The sequence below is a fragment of the Belonocnema kinseyi genome, chromosome 9 (assembly GCF_010883055.1).
Source record: "Belonocnema kinseyi isolate 2016_QV_RU_SX_M_011 chromosome 9, B_treatae_v1, whole genome shotgun sequence".
In the NCBI taxonomy this organism is placed as follows: Eukaryota; Metazoa; Arthropoda; class Insecta; order Hymenoptera; family Cynipidae; genus Belonocnema; species Belonocnema kinseyi.
Genome location: NC_046665.1, coordinates 58,229,380 through 58,252,167, shown reverse-complemented (window position 1 = coordinate 58,252,167; position 22,788 = coordinate 58,229,380). Strand labels below are relative to the sequence as shown.

Here is a 22,788-nt window from a genome sequence, read left to right as displayed (position 1 = left end):
TTCTTTTTTTCATTGAAATTTCAACGGCGTTCAACTATTTGCTTTGAAATGGAACTTTTTTTATGAAAATTAACTTTTAGATTGAAGTCATCGTTCTTAGTTAAAAATGAATCTTTTTTTAGTTGAATATTTAACTATTTGGTTTAAAATTCAACATTGTATTTTGTAGAAGATTTAATTATTTTATTCGAATTCTATCATTTTATTGTTGTATTTTTGGTATAGAAAATTCCTCCTTTTGGGTTAAAAATGTAACTGTTTAGTGGACATTAATTTTTCTGGTTGAGGATTCAACTCATTTGGTTGAAAATTCGTTTCTCGTTAAAAAACAATTGATCTTTTGTTGAAAATAATTTTTTAACTGAGAGTTCAATTATTTCTTTGAAAATTCGTATTTGGGTAACAACATTGGTGTTTAGGTGAAAGTACAACTATTTCGTTCAAAATGTAACTATTTAGTTGAAAATTTAATTAATTTGTTGAAAACTTAACTGTTTGGTTAAAAATTTTATATAATTAATCCAACGTCAGAGATATGTATGTTGAGAAACACTTATCAATGGTTAAAAAAAATTATTTATAATATATATCTATTTTTTTTTATAATTGATTCCTAAATTTGTGAATTTAAAAAAAAGTTTTCTGCAGCTTTTTGATTTCTAATCCGCAGACTCAAAAATGCATCATCAGGGATTTATTGAGAAACCCTGATCAATGAGCACATGTGAGCTCTCAGATGGAGCTCCCCTTCACATAACCCCCCACTACGTCCTGAGCTTTTTGCCCCTCTTTTGCACTTTTCACCCCCCACCCCCTCATTTCAGCGCATCCACGGACCACGCTTTTGTGATTCGTCTTCAGTCGCTTCTAGTCCGTCGAATAGTCGCGCGTGTATCGTTTGCTATGCCAGTTTCAACCACCTAAACAAATCGTTAACTATAATAAACAAAAGTTGATTCTTAATATAAGATCATTCTTTTAAATAAAGATAATTAAAGAAAACAGTGGAAGGAAAACTGGATAACAAAGCCCAAGAGGATAATTTAGAACAATGGGTCACTACAGACCTACAGTGAAGATAAGATTGTTCTTCCCGAAGAGGATGGTGAAAAAGGACAAGTTGTTAAAAGTGTGAACATTATTTTCAACATTTTATTATTTTATCAATAAATCAGTGCCATATTCTGAAAGACAGTTTTGACTGATAAGCTCGTAACGAAGAAACAAAACATTCGGAATCGTGATTACTTTTACAGGAAAAATCCCGAATTTTGTGAGTGACTTCTTTTCCGAGGACCATTCAGGTCATGTCGTGTGCTATTTTATCTACGGGTCAGGATAGATTTATCTAGAAATTATCTGCCCGAGTTATTTCGAATTGATCGTGGTACATCGTGCAAGGGATGGACAATATTTTTCCAGGCAACGTACACGTTTCCCTTGGAAGCATGTGTTGACGCAGCATCCGGAAGTGAAACTATTGTTGACTGAATTCTGAAAGCTTTCGCTTTCATTGTTCCAAAAAAACTTTATTTTCAAACCTTGAGTGTTTTTCCTGCATTTTTCCGAGAGTTCAAATTTAAGATAAATTCCCATTTTATCGAATAATGTATTTAATCTGATCGAAGAAGATTATAAATAACATAAGCTTACGTAAGACTGATTTTTCGCGCCAAAAATCGTGCCAAAGTGCGAAAGTACAACGCAACCAGTATTTTAAGAGTAGGCTTTTATTGTTATTGTTATTATTGCATTATTTTACTATATTGAGTAGACTCTTTTCCGCGAGTGTATATTATAGAAAGATTTTAAGGCTGGGGGTTTAAGTATTTATAATCTAGTTATATATAAAAAGGAATTCAAAATGTTCCTGGGAAGCTTAGGATATTCTGGATATTCCAGTCCAAATCAAAACAATCTTCCATCATCGCCAACGAGGACAAGCGTCTGGGGTGGTTCTTTAAGCCCATTCAGAAAGTAAGTGGTTGAATTGCATAGAAAATTTAAGAGGTGATTTTTGTACCTGGAAATGCCTTTCATGTCTTCAGACGTTTTCGGGACTAGTGAGGGCAGGAGTTTATACGCACGGCAAAAAATGTTCTTGAACGAAAAAAACTGTTTTCTTGGAAATACTTGAGAATTTGGTTAATTTAATAAAATAATTGATTGGACAATAAGCAATGTACCTGAAGTTCCGAACGTTTAAATGAACGAAACAACTTTTCCCATTTCTGTTTTACTTATAAATATTGTTCCAACTGCAATTAAAATGTCCATTATAATTTTTTTGCAGTAATAAATTATTTCTAATATAAATGAACAAACATTTGAGCTCTTTTTCTGGTTTACAAAGGAATCAGTAAAAAAATTCGTTCATTTGAACGTTTAGAACTTCAACCACATTAATAAACATCAGAATAAATAATACAAAAATATGGAAGGAAATAATATAAACTTAGAGAAAGTACAAAGATACAATTAATTTTAGTTCCGCTTTGGAATTTCTTGAAATCCTTTGTTACCGTTTAAAATATTTGTAAGGCCATTTCAATTTTTGAAATATTTAAAATCATGAGAAGTCTGTAAAATGCCCCATAATCTTCGAAATAATTTCAGTTCCTATAAATCTTATTAATCTTCTCTCCTTAATTGTTTGAAATCCGTAGAAATCTTTTGAAATAAAATTTAATTTATTCTGTATAAGTATAATTCATTTTAAATATGTACCTTAAATAGAAATTAAATAAAACTTGTTAATTAAAATTGTTATAAAAAAACGATCAAATTCCGAGAAATATTTATCATACCTCGAAATTATTTGAGATTAAATAAAATCCTCGAATCTTCATAAAATTCGTTAAAATTATTTTAAATTCCTTGAAATTTCACTTATTTTCTAAATTTTATTAGAAATTCCTTGATATCTTTGAAAAACGCAAAAATCATCTAAAGTCCTTTGAAATGTTTCTTAATTCTTTGAAATCCGTGGAAATATTTTTAATGCCTTGAAACCCGACGAAATCTTATAAAATGAGCAGAAATGTTTATAAATCTGAGAAAATATTTTTAAACGTCTTGAAATCCGTGAAAGGCACTCGGAATTTGTTTAAAATCTTTCGAATTCCTTAAAACCTACTGATATTTTTGGAATTTTTTTATGAAGTTTTTGAACTCCCTTAAAAATGTGAAATTTTTTTAACCCCCTCGAAGTTTTTCGAAACTTCTTGAAATCTGTGGATATAATTTTAAATCTCTTGAAAAACTATGCAAATTTTTTAAATTGTTGGAAATATTTAGAAAACTAATTTTGTTTAAAAGTCTTAAAATCCGTGGAAGTCCCTTGAAATTTGGAAAATTGTACATACCATTGTATTTGTGGTTTATAATTCATCTTGTTTGGTTAAAAATTGTAGTATTTTTTTTTTAAATAAACTTTTCTATTGGAAAATTGCTCTTTTTTGGTAAATTTTGGTGTGAAAAATCCATATTTGTAGGTTGATAATTGGATGGAAAATTAGTCTGCTTGGATTAAAAAGTCAGTAGGAAATTCATCTTTTTTCGTGAAAAATTCGCAACAATTTAATTATTTTGATGTATTTTGGTTCTTTTTTTAAAGTTCATTTTTTCTTTTAAATTATTATTTATAACTAAAAATTCATCTTTTTGGATGAAAGTGCATATATTTTTTACTTGAAAATTTGTCTTTTGGCAGAAAATTAAACTTCTTGGTGGAAAATTCATCTTATTTAGTTGAAAGTTGAACTATTTTAATAAAAAACCACCTTTTTTTTTTAAATTTAATAATTTCCTGGATAAATTATTTTGTTGAAAATGCAACTAATTGGTAGAAAATTCATATGTGAAGATTGAAAGTCGAACTATTTGTTAAAACATTTACCAATTTTCTTTTTGATTGAATATTGATTGACCTTGTCTTTAAAAGTTCAACTTTTTGGATGAAAAGTTATGTATATATATTTTTAAGTTCGGTTTTGTTAGAAAATTAATCTCTGGTTGAAAATTAATCTTTTATAGTTGAAAATTCAAATATTTGATTAAAAAATCATGTATTTTGTTAATAATTCGTCTTTTGGTAAAAAATTAATCTTCGTAATAAATTTTTGTTCTTTAGTTGCATTTTCAACGGATTTGGTTGAAAATGAATGTTTCAATATGGTACCTTTTCTCCTTCTCACCTGAAGCCTAAAATATAGTGTGTTCTGTTTTGAGGGCTTGCGTCTTTTTGTATATTCTGACAGATGCTTTTTCAACACCTAAACAGTTTGATTGCAATTTTAAATCACAAAAAAAATAATAAAAAATTATAATATTTTTTAATATTTAGCTTTTTATTTTACAAAAATGATTTCTTTCTAGATATATATTTAACTTAACCTTGATCAAATTGCAAAATCAAAAAAATAATGTAAAACTTTCTGGAAAAATTCTCACGTATTCTTTGAGTGATTCTAAGAACTTTTTTCTTCAGCACTTTCTCGAAAAGATCCTACTTTTTGAGAAAAAAATTCATGAATGTCTTCGCAAAAATGTTGTCATTAACGAGCCATTTGAAACACATTGAGATAAAAAATTGATCTCGGAACCATGTATTCTGAAAGCTTAGGCATTTATTTCACCGGTTATTGAGGTTCCAAGTAGATCGCACACTTTCATGCCTATCATCGGAAAGAAGAAATCTTAAGCTTCAAAAATATGTGTCTCCATTTTTTATACCTTGAATTGCATGAGTTATAATTGCAGAAAGAGTGGTGTGCCCAAAGAGTCATTCTCGGCGTTAACGGGTTAAAGCACGGTTAGAGATTTTAAGTGGCTTCTAAATAGAAAGTTATTATTTAGTTTTCATAATGTTTTACTATATTGATTGACCTAATAATTGTTTAGTAAATTGTAATATAGCATTCTTCTTTAAAATAGCAAAAAGTGCAACGTAGTTGCATCAATATACATTAATTCCGCATTTCCGCACTTCATAAATGGAGTTTCGCGAAGAGTAGACAACTTGTATTTCGCCCACTAAATACTCCTACGTAAAATGCAAAAGAAAGAGCCAGAATGGATTAGTGCCGCGTATAAACAAAGCGTTAATTTAAGCTAATTATTTAACTACCGGTTAGTTCGCTTAACGTTACATCAATTAACTAAAGTTTAAAATTATATATCACAATCGTGAATCCATTTTTTTCAGTCAAAGAAAAAACAGAAGAATCTTTTAGATGTCGGGGATCACTGTCCATAAATTTTTTTTACGTAATCCCCTTTTTTTTTACCTAGTCTCCGTTTTCCGCAGAAATTTAGGAAATCTTCTAAAATACTTCGAATCAAATATTTTTAATCAAAGTTACCCCCTTTTTTGCAAGGTTTCGATTTATTCTTTAAGAATTATATACAAACATTAAAGAAATTAGAAAACAAGACCCTTTAAAAGAGATTCTTTTTAATGATAAGATATTAAAATATTCTTTTAATTATTTATTTGCTAATTTTATAGGTTAAAGATCAATCAATTCTGAATATTTCTTGTAGAAATATTGCATAATTATCAAAATAGGTGAATTTTTAACTAAATAATTGAATTTTCAACCCAAAAGAGGAATTCTCATATCCAAAAGCTTAATTTTATGTCAAAAAGACGAATTTTTATCTGAAAAAATTAATTCTGTACTAATAAATTTAACTTTTAACCAATTGGTTAAATTTTCAACCAAAAAGATGAACTCTCAACGAAAAATTTAATAGATATTTAAGCCAGCACATGTTCTTAATTAAAACCAATTTAATTCATCCAAAAAAGACGAATTTTCAAGCCAAAAAGAAAATATTTCTATAAAGATTTTTAACAAAAAAAGTTTTGTTTCAACCAATTAGAGTGAAAATCTCTTATAGCGCCAATTTTGGGGTTGATGGTGGGTGGGAACTAACTCATTTTAGCCCGCTCCGCTTTTCTTTGTTCACGCCTTCGTGCTCGCCTGAGTGGCAGCCGTAGACCCCGCGCAGCTCCTGTTACACCAACCTGCGGCGCGGCGTTGATTATCGGAATGGCTATAGAAGGGTGGGTTATTGAAGGATTTCTCTGTATTTGAATTTTCTATGAAATTGTTAAATTTTCTAGCCAAGGCTAATTTTCGCCAAACTAATTGACTTCTCAACCAAATAATAAAATTTTGAAACATAAAAAGATGAATTCATTCAAAAAAGGCGAATTTAAAAAAATGGTTAAATTTTTTAGATCAAATATGTGAATTCCCTAACAAAATAAATGAATATTAAATATTTTCATTTTAGTGCAATAATAAAGAATATTATACAAAACAGTTGAATTTTCAATACAAAAGTTAATTTTTAACCAAGAAGGATGACTAATAAAATTGTTGAATTTTCGACATAATAATTAACTTTTCAACGAAATAATCAAGTTTTTGTTCAAAGCATATGAATTCTCAACGAGAAATGTAAAAAAATGTGACAGTAAATTTAATCAATGTTATTCCAAGCCAAAAAAATTTGGTATGAGATAAAAATAAAATGAATTCATAAAAAAATATTTCCAGAAAATGGTTGAATCATCAATCAAACCCGATTAATTTTCAAGCAAAATAGATTCATTTTTAAACGAAAATCACTAATAACTGATTTGTTGAATGTTCAAGTAAAAAACACGAATTTTTTTCTGATTTATTTCTATAGGTTTTATATTTATTTCATTTATTATTATTTTTATACAGTCACGTTTAATCAGTGGAAGGTGCTGAAGTGTTCTACTGATATTTAAAGCTATGCTAAAAAAATTGTAATGCATAAATCACTAGAAAACTTAAAATTGTACTACTGAACCCATGTGATCCCTGAAATATCGATCCCCAAGAAAATGTGATATCAAACGCTCTCGAGTCAATATTTGTTAGATAATTTTCCTTATCTTATTAGACAAATAAATAAAGGATTGATAACTAATAATAGACAAAGATACTATTTTCCAATCGTAAAACAAAGAATCTAATAATTTCTGTAAATTAAAGAAATAATTAATTAATGATTGGAAATAATTACTTGATCTAATTTTTATTGACATGTATTGACAAATAAAACTATACCTAAAGTACAATGATCCTTGGCAAGAATATAAAACAGTAAATTATAATCTTAACTTAAAACAAATAATATATACAATTTGTATGCAATTTACATTTAGCAGTGAAGTTCAATTTATATTTACATTCGCAGGATATCTAAGAATAATTCGTTGACCGAAAATGCACATCTTCAATTACATAGAAGCATAATTTAAATTTTGTGATATCAACTCTTAAAAGATTGATGAACACATTCTAAATAAAACTTTCTTTTTGTAGATTTAAGGGGCATTTTGGGCTGTAGATACATTTTTTTTCTTTATAAGACACCTTTTTTTTAACATTCAACACCAAATTTTTATTTTTATTCAGAAGGGCTTCCCTCCATGACGAGCTGTTCTTTCTTTTTATCTGAAAAAGCGCTATTATTTCTTCCTGTTACTTCTATGTAATGTCGCTGGGTTGCATTTTTTAAAGCCACTTTTGCTGCTTCTTCGTACAGGGGCCTTGATGGTTGTTTCAGCCTTTGTATTCTTCTACAAGCGGCTAAAAAATGGAATTTCGATAAATTTAAATATTTGTATTGTAATTGGTAAATTTCAATAATACTGGTTCGATATCTTCGTGTTAATTTCTTAATTAAACTTACCAAAAAAGGTTTTCGATATTTGGGAGTCTCTGAAGTGCATTTTTGATGTTCCAAGGCACCAAGTGAGATTCATGGCGACAAATGCGTCGCTAAAAGTCATTCTGACAAAGTCTTTCACTGTTCCCCTAAGTGTAAATCCACCGACTCTGACCAGGAAATTTTTCTGAATAAAAAAAATAATTTTAAGTAAATTATTATTCATAGATTATTATTATTTTTTTGTCTAATTTGAATAAAACTACCAATTGTTCCAGCCGATTTTCGTCACTTTCAAGTGCTTGGTAGGCTGCTGTTGTTTCAATTGGTAGTCCCAAAATTTGTGGATTGCATTCATCGCTTTGTGAAGTTCCTTGACTTTGTTCAATTTTCTCCATCCTTTTGCCTAAGTCTGATAATTTTTGCATACAAAGGGCCATGTCGGTTCTCAATTTCCTGAAATTCAATTTCACGGAAAAATTAGATATGAAGTTCTTGAAAAAGAAAAGAAACCAAGGATCCAACGATAATATTTGGACAAAAATAAAATAAAATTGGAGGAAAGAGAAAGAAGACGTCCTCAAAATCTCTTTCTTCCTTTTTTTATTGTCTTTTTTTATTTTATTTCAAATTACAATCTAATAACATTGCAGAAAATCTACCAACATTTGAGTCTTTATTCAAACTCTTTTCAATAAAATCTAGTGTTTTGAATTTGGCATCAAAATTTTTTAAAACTTTTTATTTAAAATGTTTACAAAAATATAGCGAATCGTATAATCCATATGATTAGAATTATTCAATGGAAAATATAATTTTTTTATAATAAATATGACTTTCTGATTACTAAAACAAAGAATATGTCCTATGTTAAAATATTATTGGTCACGAAAATTGTCAAAAGTTGAACTGTTCTCTTAAACATTTATCATTTTAGATAGAAAATTCGTTCTTTTTTATTGGAAATTTATTGTATGTTTTATGGTAGATAAGTCATCAACTGTTTTTTATTCAAGGTGTTTTTTTTTATTTGAAAATTCGTCTTTTCGGGTTGATAATTCAATATTTGCGTAAAAAAAAGTGTCTTTTTTAATTTAATTGAAAGCTCATGTTTTTCGGTTGAAAATTAAATTTTTCGTTAAAAATTCAACTTCTGTTTCAAAATTTAACTATCTTCTAAAAAAATCCGTGTTTGTCTTGAAAATTCAACTATTTGGTTAAAAATTGATCTTCCTTGGTTGAAAATGTACTGATAATTCAACTTTTCAGGTTGAGAAGTTAACTATCTTCTAAGAAAATCGTCTTTCGGACTTGAAAATTTAATTATTTGGCTTGAAAATTCAACTATTTGTTTCAAAGTGCATCTTTCTTGGTTGATTTTGTTTATCTTTGTTAATATTTTCTAAAAATGTTCGACTTTTAAGCTTAAAAACTAAACTTCTTAAAAATTCGTCTTTCAGGATAAAAACTTTGATAAATGTTATCATTCATTTTTAATTGTTAAAGTTTTTTTTTTTAATCAAACCATTGGGGTGAAAATCCAACTATTTGGTTAAAAAGTATTATTTTTATTTGGAAAATCAACTATTTGATTTAAAATTTGTCTTTGCTGGTTGAAAAATCATTTTTTTGTTGCAAATTAAACTTTGCATGTTGAAATATCAACTGTCTTGAAAAGAATCGGGTTTTTATCTTGGAAATTAAACTAATTGAGAATTGAGAATTAAACTGTTTTGATGAGAATTCAACTATTTTCTTGAAAACTTTTAAAAAAATTATTTTTTAACTCAAAATTTAACCTGATTTTATTTTTGGCTAAACATTGATACTCTTTCGTTGAAAATACAACTATTTCTTTAAAAATACAACTATCTTGTTACCTAAAATCGTCTTTCTTGGTTTGCAATGAATTTTGTTTGCTTGAAAATTGGACAATTTCATTGAAAATGATAAATATTTCGACCTGAAATCTATATTAATCTGTCTGAAAGCACTTTATCCTCTACTATTCCTATTTCCAAAAAAAAATCACCTAATTTAATCTGCTTTTTGGACTTTAGTCTGCATTTGTTTTAGTAAAACAATACCCTAATCAAAGTGACAACAGAATTCATTTTCTGACTGCCAGTCAGATATATTTACTTTTTGGTTAAGTGAAACCAAGATTAGGCCATATGTTAAAATATTCATGATCGCAAAACTCGTATTTTATCAATTAAAAGCTCAATTATAAGTGTCCAGTTTAAAAAATAAACAAATAAAATTTCTTTTCAAATCACTTGTATTGTCGCAGTTGTTCGAAATTATTTTTAAAAAATTCTAGTACAGATTCTTTTGTATTTAAATCGATTTATAAATTATAAAGGACTCACATGACTTCGTCAAGGATTTGAACCTGAAGGGCCATGTGCAGCTGCATTTCGTCTGGTTTTTGTTCTTCTAATTTCGCTTTTGATTCTTCCACATTTTCCGGATCTTGCGGGTCGGTAATCGACATTTCCGGAGTTTCAGCAATTTGGACGATCTTCCAATCAAAGAGGACAATAAAAATACTCTGATAATGTGTGTTTTTTGCGTTAATGTTGCATTTAGTTTTGAGTTTACAGTCTATCGACAGATTTCTGATGGTCTGCAGATATTCTGCAGGTTGGGATAAGAAATGGTGAAATACGCATGCGCAAAAAGTAAAAGGCTGTCGACACTGTCGACGTTGACCCTCCACGAGTAAAGGTCGATTCACTCGATAAAATTGAGGAAATAATTGAAAACATAAACAAAAAGTTAATTAAGGAGATGGGAAAGTTTCAAGACACCATTTTTGTTGAATTTTTTTTAGCCACTCAGTATTGAAACATTTTTTTATTTTATTTTAACAATTAAAAATTGAAAGGGTTCTGAACCAAACTTTCTCGAGTCTCGTTCTCAAAATTAAAACATTTCATAATTTGGAAGCCCTGAAAATGAAATATTTACGAATGTACTGCATTTAAAATTAATCAAATCAAAATTTGTTATGGCCGTGATTCCACAAATTTAAAAATAAACTCTCATAGCAACAATTATAAAAGTCGACGAAGTATTGAAAATTTTCAAATGGTCAAGATGAAAGTTAAGCATCTTTAATACATTTTTGAAAATAAACCACATTAATTTTAATTTAAAAAGTGAAGCGTAATATGAAACAGCTTAAATTACAATTAAAACTGTAATTTTGGTGTTTAAAGCTGAAAATTCAAGAATCCCATTTGGTTCATTTGAAAATGAAATACCCCAAATCGTACAAAGATCAAAAATACGAAAAATTAAAAACAAAATGTACATTTATTCTAACCTAAAAAGAATAATTTTTTTTCTTTTTCCTAAAAGAGGAAAAGATACATGTTTGTGAGGGTTCATTGCTCTTTTGAAGAGGATTAATTTCTGTGAAAACTCCAACTTTCATCCTTAATTTCGTATTTGTTTAGTCTGTAACTCGTCTTGATGCGTTTTGCATGAGTTTTTTGTTGTTGTAAACATTCGTTTATTCGCGTGAAAGCCACAGCATCGTGGTCCATACAACAGGTTCCTCTTGTTGCGTATTGATTATTCTTGCAGGCTACCATCTTGGTAGATGACGTCAACTTCACCAGTTGAAACGTCGCAAAAAAGCGTTACATAACAAATTTGTTTTCAATAAGACAACAAATTATTTTAAAACCAAACATGTTTATAATAGAGTTTAAAGAAATTGACTATTCAGTATTGTTTATAGAACCGAGTTGCCCTTTAATAACTTTTTTTTCAATCAATTTAAAATACTGGAGGCATTTTAAAAGATTTTAAAGATTCTGGAGTATTTTAAAATATAGGGGTTTTTTAACAGATTTCGAGGATTTGAAACATTATAGGGTATTTCTAATAAATTTTAAGACCGTTAAAAAGATTTCAAAGGATTTTAATTATTTTTAAACTAAAAATGTTTTTTTTATTAATATAAATTTTATTTTTGTATATTTCGATATAATTTAGGGCAATTAAAAAGATTGCAAGTGATTTTCAACTGATTAAAAAAATTTCAAGGGACTTAGAATGATTTCAATGGCTTTAAAGATTTTATTGTATTTTCAAAGAGTAGAAGAAATTTTCAATATATTTCGGTAATTTAATGGCTTTTCAAAGGATTGAAAATCTTTGATGTATTTTGAAAGATTCCAAAGAATTTTTAAGAGCTTTAAAACGTTTCAAGGTATTTTAAAATATTTTAAATGATCTGAAATATTTGAGGACATTTTAAAAGATTCCCATACATTTTAAATAAATTTCAATAATTTCAAGTGATTCCAAAGGATTTTCAAGATTTTAAGGTAGCTTACGAAATTCAAAAGAAACTTTAATAGATTCTTGTAATTGTAAGTGATACCAAAGAATTTAAAAGGTTTTAGGGTACTTTTAAATCTGTCAAGGAATTTACAGGAGCTTTGAAAAGTTTCAAGGCATTTCAAAAGATTTCAAAGAACTTTAGAAGATTCTAAAGAATTTTTCATTGATTTCAATCATTTTGAAGGATTTTAAATATTTTAAGGCATTTTAAGAGATTTTAAGGCATTTTCAAGAGCCTAAAAAAGTTTGAAGGTATTTGAAAAGATATCATAGGATTTGAAATATTTTATGGAATTTCAAATCGATTTCAATAATTTGAAGGAATTTTAATGGATTTGAGATATTTTGGGTTATTTTAAAAGATTCCAAGGGATTTAAAAAATATACTTTTTTTAAATGTCATGGGGTTGTAAAATCCTTCTAGAATTTTTGAAGATATGGAGTGATTTTCACGGATCTATAAGGTTTCAAGATATTTAAAAAAATGCCAGGGGATTTCATAAGATTTCTGTGGATTTTAATGATTTTAAGGGGAATTATATTTTAAAGGGAATAAAAAAATTAAGGGGAATTCGGAATTTTCCATTGAATTAATAGAACCCAATAAGAAACTCCAAATACTTCTGATTGAAAGTTAATGCTTTTTATATTTGAAAAACCTGCTATTTTAGTCCTGATTTATATCTTTTGGTTAAAAATTACATGATTTGGTTGAAAATTAAATGTCTGTATATGTAGCTCTTTAGGCCATGTGACAAGTGGGTCACGTGACCAGATTTCTACCTTACCTGAACTTTTTTTTATTAAATAATAATAAATAAAAAACACTGAGAAAGGCGGGCCTGGTCCCAATTTTTCAACTGTATGTGGCGCTTCGTATGAGAATAAGTTAGAAAATGTGAAAACTATCGGTAAGGTAGAAATCTGGTCACGTGACCCACTCATCGCATGGCATTAAGGTATGTATTTGAATAAATCTTCAAGCATTTAAACAAATATCGTAAGACTTAATAAAATTTTAATGGATTTCAGAGAATTTATTCACAAGAAGTGAGGGAGTTCTTCTGGTTTCGAATATTTTAGTAGATTTTCAGATATTTTGGGGATTATTTTTTTAGTTTATGTTTAATTCATCTTAAAGTCTTTTAAGCTCACTCTAAATTCGTAGGTAATTTATTCAATCCTTTTTAATTCCGTTAGATTTCTCTAAACACATTTTAAACTTATCAAATTAAATTTATTATTTTATATTTTATAAATGCTATTCAATTCATTTTAATTTTGAAAGAATTCGCATAGTTTTATATGCCTTTCATCAAATTCTTCTTATTCCTCTTAAATTCTTTTGAATTAACTTCAATTTTAATGAATTCAATCGATTTTTTTGGATTTATTCAATTTATTCTAATTCATTTGAATTCGTTTGAATTTAATTTTTGTTCAAGTCTCATGAATATATCTTGAATTTGTTAAAATTCGTTCGGAATTTTTATAAATTTACTCGAATCAATGAGTCACTTTTTGAGTCAGAAATTAGTCACTTCCGGTAACTTTTTAGGTTTTTTACAGTAAATTAGGCTGCAACAGCCCTGAGAATAATAAATTTAAAAAATATTAACTCAAATGTTTTTTAATCTATGTATAACAGATTCTATATTAAAAATGTTACAAGATTGAAATTTATATTTTCAAATATTAATGGTCAGGGAAATGTAAAAATTAGTCAATTAAAATTCAGGGAATTTTTAAAATGAAGTTTTGTCGCTACCTTTCTAGAATCATTGATTAAAAGTTCATTAGAAATCATCCAATCTTTTTGAATATTGTACCTCTAAATTTTACAAAATACTTTAAAGTTTTTTTTTAGAAGAGTATTGGAAACAATATGTGGTTAGATCAACTTGTAAGCATTTTCAATAAAGAAAACTTTTAATAGTTACTTGTACAAATACAAGTGGGTAGAACACTTTTATTTAAATAGTTGGATGAAATATTTTTTTTATTAAAAATACTTTGCACACGTTTTCATCACTTTTTTTGATTTAAAAAAAATTGTTTTTATACTTTGACATAATATTCTAATATATTGGAAGTTAAAATTGTTCTTCGTAAAATAGGTTTGCCTTCGTTTGTGCTTCTTATAATTATTTTAGATCTATTAAAAACATACTATATACTTGAAAGCTTTCAAACTTGAGAAATTGTTAGAAATACGTTTTAAAGAGTTGAAATTAACAAAAGAAAAAGTGATTCAGGAGATAGTTTGTCCAGTTATCACTCCGGCGGATTCCATAGAGACGTAACGTAATCTCATAAAGCTCAAACTTCTGTGAATTTGTTAAATTTGATTAATACTAGTTCTTAAAATAGATTAAATACCATTAAAATCAAGACTAATGTTAATTTTTCCTTTTTTTAAATCTATTCAAATAATTTTTGAACAATATATTTTTTTATAATTCAATCTAAGCTGCAAAGGACTAATTTGTAGATGAAAAGTCGAGTTAACTCTTAACTTTGATCACCAATTGAAGACATCTCTCGTCGATCTAATCAATTTCCTCAAATTGAATAGAAAGTGTTTATGATTTATTTAAATTTAGATCCTTTAAAAATTGGTTTCTCCATAAGGGATCGTCCATATATTACGTAAGACATTTTTCTTTTGTTTATATCGCTGTGTCCTTTTCAACTTAATAAAAATATTATTTTCGTCTTTATTCAAACAACAGAAAAACGTCTTACGTAATATATGGACAATCCCTAACTTGAAAAAAATTCCTATTTTAGATTTTTGTAATTTAAGTTTAATCAAATTAATAAATAAAATTGTTATTCTTAAATTTTTAAATTAATAAATAAAATGTACAGAAAATTGTTATCTACATTTGAGCCTGCTGTCTGGATAATCGGATTAATTTAAAGATTTTTTTCACCAATTAAAGAATGACGGAAATTTGAGCTGAAGGGCAAAATAATTGAGATTCATATTTTTTAGACGTCTGATTTCTGACTCGCCCACGCAATAAATTCGAGTCTTTGATGGGTCAGATACCTTTTGAGATGTAACTTGATAGTATCGTGTCTCCTGAATTATTTCACTTAGGTCGATTATGCTCTTATCCAATGAAAGTACACTCTGTTGTATTGATTTACTCGCTAAAATAATTTAAGACATCCTTCGTCCAGACGTTTGCTTTATAAGGCTCTTAAATGTCTATCTAAAGTTTATGCGATTAAATTGTCAGAAAAAAGATTCTTTGAAACAAAGAAAAATACACGCTTAAGATCGAAAAGGAATCTGCGTTCTAAATAATTTTATGCACTGAAATAAGAGCATGAAAAATATTCACAAATCAAAATTATATTTCCAAACTACGTACCTTCTTTGCGGCTCGTTAGAGACAATAGCTAGAAAAGAGATAGTTTAGGGATCTAATTTTGATTTGTGAATTTTTTCATGCTCTGATTTCAGTGGATCAAATTATTGATACGAGAGCCGATTTCATTTCGATCCTTGAATTCATTTTTTAAATGGAGACATTAAACTCAGGATTCGTTCCAATCTGAAGGATTTGTTTATGATTATTTGTAGAGTTCTTTTAATGGAAACCTAACAATTTTTACTATAATTTGTCGAAGGAAATCTATTCTTATTTAAATATCGCACAAAGGATGTTTTAAAATATTAACAATTTAAGAAATGTATGATTTAAAAAAATATTTCTTGTGCTATTTGGAAAGTATAATAATCTGAATAGACTGGTTGAAAGTTAGTCCTTTTTAAATGGAAAACCTGCGATTTCATTTTTGATTCAGAATTGATATCGTTTGGTTAAAAATTCTACGTTAGAGTTGATTTTTTGGTTGAAAATTAACTCCCTTGTAAAAAAATCCTAGATCATTTGGTAAAAAATTAAACTATTTTGTTAAAATTCGTCTTTTTTTCTTAAATTTAACTTTCTTGGATTTAAAAAATCTTTTTTTTTAATATCAACTATAACATTTTTCCCTGAGAATTTATTTACTTTTAAATGAAAATTCAAGTGCTTAGTGGAAAGTTGAACTCCTTTGTGAACAATTAATTTTGAAATTACTTAACTAATCTGTTTTCGTTGAGTGTTCTACTATCATGTTGAAAAATGTGCCTTTTTTAGTTGAATACAACAGTTTTTGAAATAAAATGAAAATGTTTTTTTGGTTCAAATATCATCTATTATATTTTTCTTCAAGAATCTATCATTTTTGGTTGAAAATGATTTTTTTTTTTAATAATAAAGATTCATATCTTTGTGTGAAAATTTCACTATTTTATTGGAAGTTTTTTTAAAAAATGAATTAACTCATAATTTAACTATTTCATTGTTGGTTGGGATCTTATCTTTTTTAGTTAAAAATACATTACATTACTTCGGTTGAAAATTTAGCTTCTTGGTTGGAAGATAACTATTTTAGTTTAAACTTAATTTTATTGGTTGTAGAGTTAACTTTTTTTTTTAAATTCCTATTTTGTTGTTGAATACTAATTTTCTCAAATGAAAATTTTATTATTCCATTTTTTAATCATTTGAAGTTATTGTTATTTGACTACATTGTATAAGTTTAGAAAACATCCATTTTTGGGTCGAAAAAAAATCTTCTGGATTTAAAAATTAATTTTTGTTTTTGTTGAAAATTGATTTTTTCTATTGAAAATTGAATTATTTTGATGAAAATTCTTTCATTTGTTCAATTTTTCTTAATAAATCATCTTTTTTTGAAGACTAATAATGTTTTTTGGATAAAAATGTAGCTATTTTGTTAGAAAAGCTTTATATTTCGACTTGAAATCTTAGGAATTTAAAGCTTTTTATAATAAATTCAATATTTTATCTAAGATAATTTTATTTGAAAGAATTTATTGCTTTATTTTTCTGAAAAATTATCCAGTTACCACTGGTTTCTTGGAATTTTGAGCTTTGAAGTCTGAATCAAGTAATGCAGTTGTTAAATGAATTTTAGATAATCTATTTTTTATCTATTGTATAAAATTCTAAAAAAATGAGTACATTCCGAACTTTCTTTTTGAATACTTTACTTCTATTAAAAACATATTTTAAAAAATCCAAACCTCTATTCAAATAACTATGTGACTTTGAAACGTCACATCCTGCAAAAAGCTGAACCAATCAGAACAATGGTATACAGTGGCTCCATTGACTAACGAAGTATTCAGCTGACAGCTGGCAAAAAAATTTATTACCATCCAAATGTCGAGACTTCTGGCACATTTGTAATGTCACGCTTTACAAATCCGCGTTATAGTGAAATTCTAAGAATTTTGAACATCTTTTTGGGCCCTTGTTCAAACACGTTTTAAATAATAAACTGTTGTAATGAAAGTTCTGCAAAAATCCAAATTTAATAAATAATTTTTTTTAATAGAAATTAATTAAACTATTTTTGAATTAAAATGAGAATTCTTTTTTTTTGTTAAAAATTCAACTACTTAGTTAAAAGTTTAAATACTTGATTAACAATTTATTTACAACTAATTATTTGAAAGTTAAAACTACTTTGTTAAAACTTAATTTGTTGAAGATCCATTTTTTTAAATTATTCTGAAAACTGAAGAGTATTCTTAAATTTTCAGTTAAAAAATTCACCTTTTTTAGTTAAAAATTCAATTATCTGGTTGAATATTTAATGATTTTGATTGAAATTCCTTTTAACTTTTTGGTTGAAAATTAATTTTTTAATTCAATATTCAACTATTCCTTTTTTTGTTGTTGAAATAGATATTGTTTCAGTAGAAAATTCAACCAATTTAAAAAAAATTAAAATTGAACTTCTTAACTAAATATTTAACGATCGCTTTTATTTTCATTTATATTTTTAATTTGAAAATTAATTGCTTTCGTTGAAATATGAACTATGTTGTTGAAAAAGTTCTTTTCTTCTTTTAAAATTTTTTTTTTTAGTTGAAAGTTGTTTTTTTTTAGTGGAAAATGATTTGTGTGAAAATGCATCTTTTTCGTTGAAAATTCATGTATTTTTTTTAAATTCGTCTTTTTTGTTAGGGGGCAATTCACAAAATACGTGATAAATTTTTCAGGAACTTCTGATCCTCTACCCCCCCCCCTGCGTGATACTTTTTCCATTGGTCTCTCAACATGGAGAATGATACTTAGGTGGACCCCCCCCCCCAACCCTAAAAATATCACGTATTTTGTGGATGACCCCTAAAATAATATTATTTTTATTTGTAAATTCATTTGTTTGAATTAAAAATGTAACTGGTAAAAAATGATTTAAAAAATACAGTAAGTTGTGAAAACACGTGTTCTAAAACATCCTTTCAGTAGACAACAATGTTAATTTATTTCTTGTCAAACTGATTGACTTACACTTTTACTATTTTATAAATAAACTATAAACTTTTATTATTAATTTGCATAAAAAGTTAATTTTTTAATTATTCTATTTGATTTTTCTTCGAACTTTGACTAGAATAGTTAGCGCAATCTAGCATTAATCAAACTGATCTTTACTTCCGACACTGGCTCAATCAGATTGCATCATCTTCATGCAAAGAATTTACAAAGTATACTGTTTAAAAATGTAAAAAAATATTCAATCTTATCAAAAAAAAACTTCCTTCAAGTAATTATATCCAATTTTTTAGTGTTCTTTTAATTTCGCTAGGAGAAAATGTATTTGAAGATGTGCGACAATCCCATTGCATTGAAAATACAAAATGTTGTTATTTGAAGCGGTGTGTCAAGAACTTCCAGCGTGTAAAAGGTTGATGGAAGTCGTTCGCTTGTAGTTCGGACGCAATTACAATGCTATTTTTATGCAGGATCTTCTTTCATTCTAAGGGCTAAGAGCGCGTGATGTTTGATCTTCTGGTGTCTGAATGTTTCTTCTTTTAAAAATAAAAATTTGAAAATATACTATCTCGTAAAATATTAATATCTTCATCTTTCCCTCCTCGCAATTCACGCCAGAAGAAAAACTGGTCCAAATATTCCATTCGATTGAATGTATATTTCCTATGGCCATGGTTGATTGAGTTCCAAGTTCATATTACCTCTCATATTACGCTTTCTCTCTGTGATCTTGAGACATTTTTATATTAATTTTCGATTGATGAAAAATCATAAAAATATAGAGAATGTTTGAAAAAGTGAACAATTTGTTCGCAAGAATGGTTCAATTTATAAGAGTTCAAATTAAAAACGATTTAAAGACAGAATTAAATTTTTGAGCCTTGATTGAAAAAATACTATAGTCAGGATTAATTTTTAGGGCGTAGCTTGAAATGAAAATTTCAGAAATTGGAGTTCTGTATCTTTGTGAAATACATTTTTTTTGTGATAATTTGTTTAATTGAATCAGTAGGCACTTTTAATTTTACTGTTTTCCAAGAAAAATATAAATCACTATTTTCAACAACTGAAATCTCTAATTATTTTTAAAGCGGAACAAAAAATATAATCATCCTTACAGGAAACTATTAGTAAATACAATAAATTACAATGGAAATTACAGGAAATGAGTATTTTCATCCAATATATGAACGAATTTTCTACTTTGTTGTATTTTTAATATTTTATAAGCAAGTGTCCAAGAATTTACAATTTTACATAAAAAACTTGTTCTTTTTTTATCTATGATGATAAAATCTTTAAAACTCTTTTAATTTTACGTAAAAGTGTGCAAGTAATTGCTATTGCCAAAAGTCTGTTACGTTAAAAATGTAGAGTATTAAGATGTAACAATCTCTAAAAAAATTTAATCTAAATATTTGTCATTCAAGGTCAAAAACGAAAGAAATGAAAAAACTGTAAATTTTTTTTATACTTTCTTTCAAAATATTAGAACTGGAATAAAATACAACGATATACAAAAAATACCAAAAAAATCGTCTAAATAATAGACAGTTATACTAATTTCCTGTAATTTTCGTAATAATTTATTGTAATGAGTTCTATTTTCATGTGAAAATGGTTATAATTTTTTGTATTTGTTTGTAAAAAAAATCCAGCAGGAATTCAAAGAATTTTTTTTGTAAAGTTTTAATGGAATTATGGGTAAGGAACAAAAATTTCCTAAGTAGGGGTTTTAAGCGTCGAAAATAGTGATATATATTTTCTGGAGTCTACTTGTGAGTATGTAAAATTTTGAATTCCCACTGATTTTAAAATATCAACTTTTTTACTGTTTCACAATTTTTTAAAATTTTTCTCAAGAGGCGATGTGACAATAAAATATAAATAAATAAAAGTACAAAAATATTCATTTCATAGAGATATATGAAGCCTATTCATTTTTAAACAAATTAAATTGAATGATAAAAATACCTATTTTCTCAAAAAAATGTAATATTAACCTAACATTGCAAGTGTATATTATGTCATTTTAAATAGTCCTGCGCTTTTTAGTAGATGCGCAGTGGAAAAGCTAGGATTTTCAACATAACCTAAAAAACTGTCATATTTCATGTGCGATATCTTCCTTTCAAGAATGACTGATGTCTATGATATTAGTTTCTTCTTTAAATTTTTCCATGTGCAATATTATTTAATTCGAATTATAAAGAAATATGTGCATCATTAACTTGTAAAATCTTTAAAGTGAAACAAGACAGAAGTGAAATAAGGGCTCTATTAAAATAATTCAACTTAGAAATAGTTATGTATAAATAAAAACATTTGAATTTCACAATTATAATTTTATAAGAAAGAGGAAAAAAATTTTATATTAAATTTTTTCCGAATTGGAAGCAGAACTGTTTTGTTTTTACATTTTTATTAAGAGTTCTATGAATTTTATGCAGGCTAATTTTTTTGTTATTTTATACATTCATATTGCGCGTTTGAAGGGAGGAAATTTTGGTTTAAAATTTTTTCTGAATTAAAAGAGGCCCTTTTTCATTTTTCCTTTTCTGAATCGAAAGAAGGAAAATTTTAAAAAAGAAAACATTTTTATCGATTTGGAAGGGGGGAAATTTTGTTTTTATGTTTTTCTCTATGTGAAGAGGAACATTTGTTATTTTTTAAGATGTTACAACATGTTTTATTTTGCACATTTTTATTAATTCTTCGTTGAAAAGTCATGTTTCTGGTAGAAAATTTAACTATTAGGTTAAAAATTCGTTGAAAGAATCAAATTTTCGGTTGGACATTGATTTATTTGGTTAAAAATTCATCTTTTTTGGTAGAAAATTATTTTTCTTGACTTAAAATTGATCCCTCTTTGGATCAAAACTCATTCCTTCAGTTAAGATTTCGTTTAGTTTTATTCGAAATCAATGTTTTAACAGAATATGTAACTTCCCCATTTTTTGTCGATAATTGGTCTTTTTTGATTGAAATTTAATCTTCTTCGTTAAAAAATCATATTTTTTTAACATTTATTTTTTTTACTGAAAATTTATCTATTCTTTTTGTTAAGTTTTTGGTTAAAAGCTAATTTCTTTGGTCCAAGTAATTTTGAACTATTATGTTCACCTTGAGCATTCTTAAGGGCATCTGACAGTCTGTCACGTGACCAATTGTCACATATTTAATATTCGGCGACTTTATAATTAGAAAAATGATTATATTCTCCTGAGACATTGGGAAATGGTTCAAAATATACAAGGTAACGCCTGTCTGGCCCATTTAAGTTCTTATTTGCTTTAAATATAGCCATTTTATTCATTCTATTTCAGCTAGGGCTTTCAAGCCCTGTTCTCTGTTACATTCTAAATTAAAAATTAATGAAATTCAACTATTTGAACCAAATAAAAACATCAACTGGGTCATACAGACGTGCCCTTATATATTTGGAATCATTTTGAAGCTTTAGTTCACTTTCCTGATGATACAAATTAATCGAGATGTTCGAACGCATTCCGAATAAATCGCGAAAGTATTGTGAACGTTCGCCGGGATTCTGGCAGCATCTGTTGCTGTTTGATTCTATTTTGGTTAGCAAACTCTACCAACCGAAGGTACACACTGCATATCGTCACAGAAGATCGCTAATGCTAGCAAATTTCTTTTTCCCCGTTTTGCATCATCCTAAATAAACCCCCGTAAAGATTCTCAGAAGTCTGCATTCGGTTAAGCTAGGCCTAACCACGGTTAATCGCACATGATTTGCTCATGTCAGGTAATACGGGGAAACGACCAATTTCACCAAAGATCTAGGCATTTTCATCTTGGAAATCTATTTTTACTTCTAAAAGGCTTCACATCAAATTGCTCATCATTAAACCGTACTCCCGGGATTTTAGCATTAACATGGGGTTTCGAATGGGAAAACTCGGTTTTCGAAAGAAGGAATAATAGAAGTGCTTGTTGTTATTAAGTTTTTATAAATTAAACTTTGGTTAACGTTTAAGGAATGTTCAAGGAATAATTTCACCCAATAAAGTTTCAAACAATCGCTTTGTATTGTGCCCGGAAAATGTCCCAAAAAATGTAAAATAGCAGTTTTATTTAAATTGCATGCTAAAGATGACATATTTTGGAACTTTTTCTGCATATTTTTTTTCAATAAGTGACAAGTTTCAAAGAATTTTATAACTAATTTTGAACTGCTTAAACAATTATTATTTGTTTAAACCATTTTTCCTTTTAAATCTGAAAAAATTACTAGTGTCTAGAAAAATTAAGCACAACTTTCATTTTTTTGAAAAATAAGTTTGCAGATCTAACTCCCTGGACATGATATATGTGGGGG

The 22,788-nt window shown here is 27.4% G+C and overlaps 1 protein-coding gene across 5 annotated transcripts in view; it reads left to right on the top strand.

The window, feature by feature from the left end:
* The window catches only part of LOC117179745 (centrosomin), a 136,733-nt gene that overhangs the window by 4,689 nt on the left and 109,256 nt on the right, over positions 1-22,788 (top strand). For 4 of the 5 annotated variants that reach the window (XM_033371814.1, XM_033371810.1, XM_033371809.1 and 1 more), the window contains exon 1: positions 892-1,977. The exons of the other annotated variant lie outside the window; for it this stretch is intronic. In XM_033371814.1, coding sequence (XP_033227705.1) covers positions 1,865-1,977 — 113 coding nt within the window. In that variant the 5' untranslated portion in view covers positions 892-1,864. Of the gene's footprint in view, positions 1-891; positions 1,978-22,788 lie in introns of those variants that run through there. 5 annotated transcript variants of the gene reach the window in all.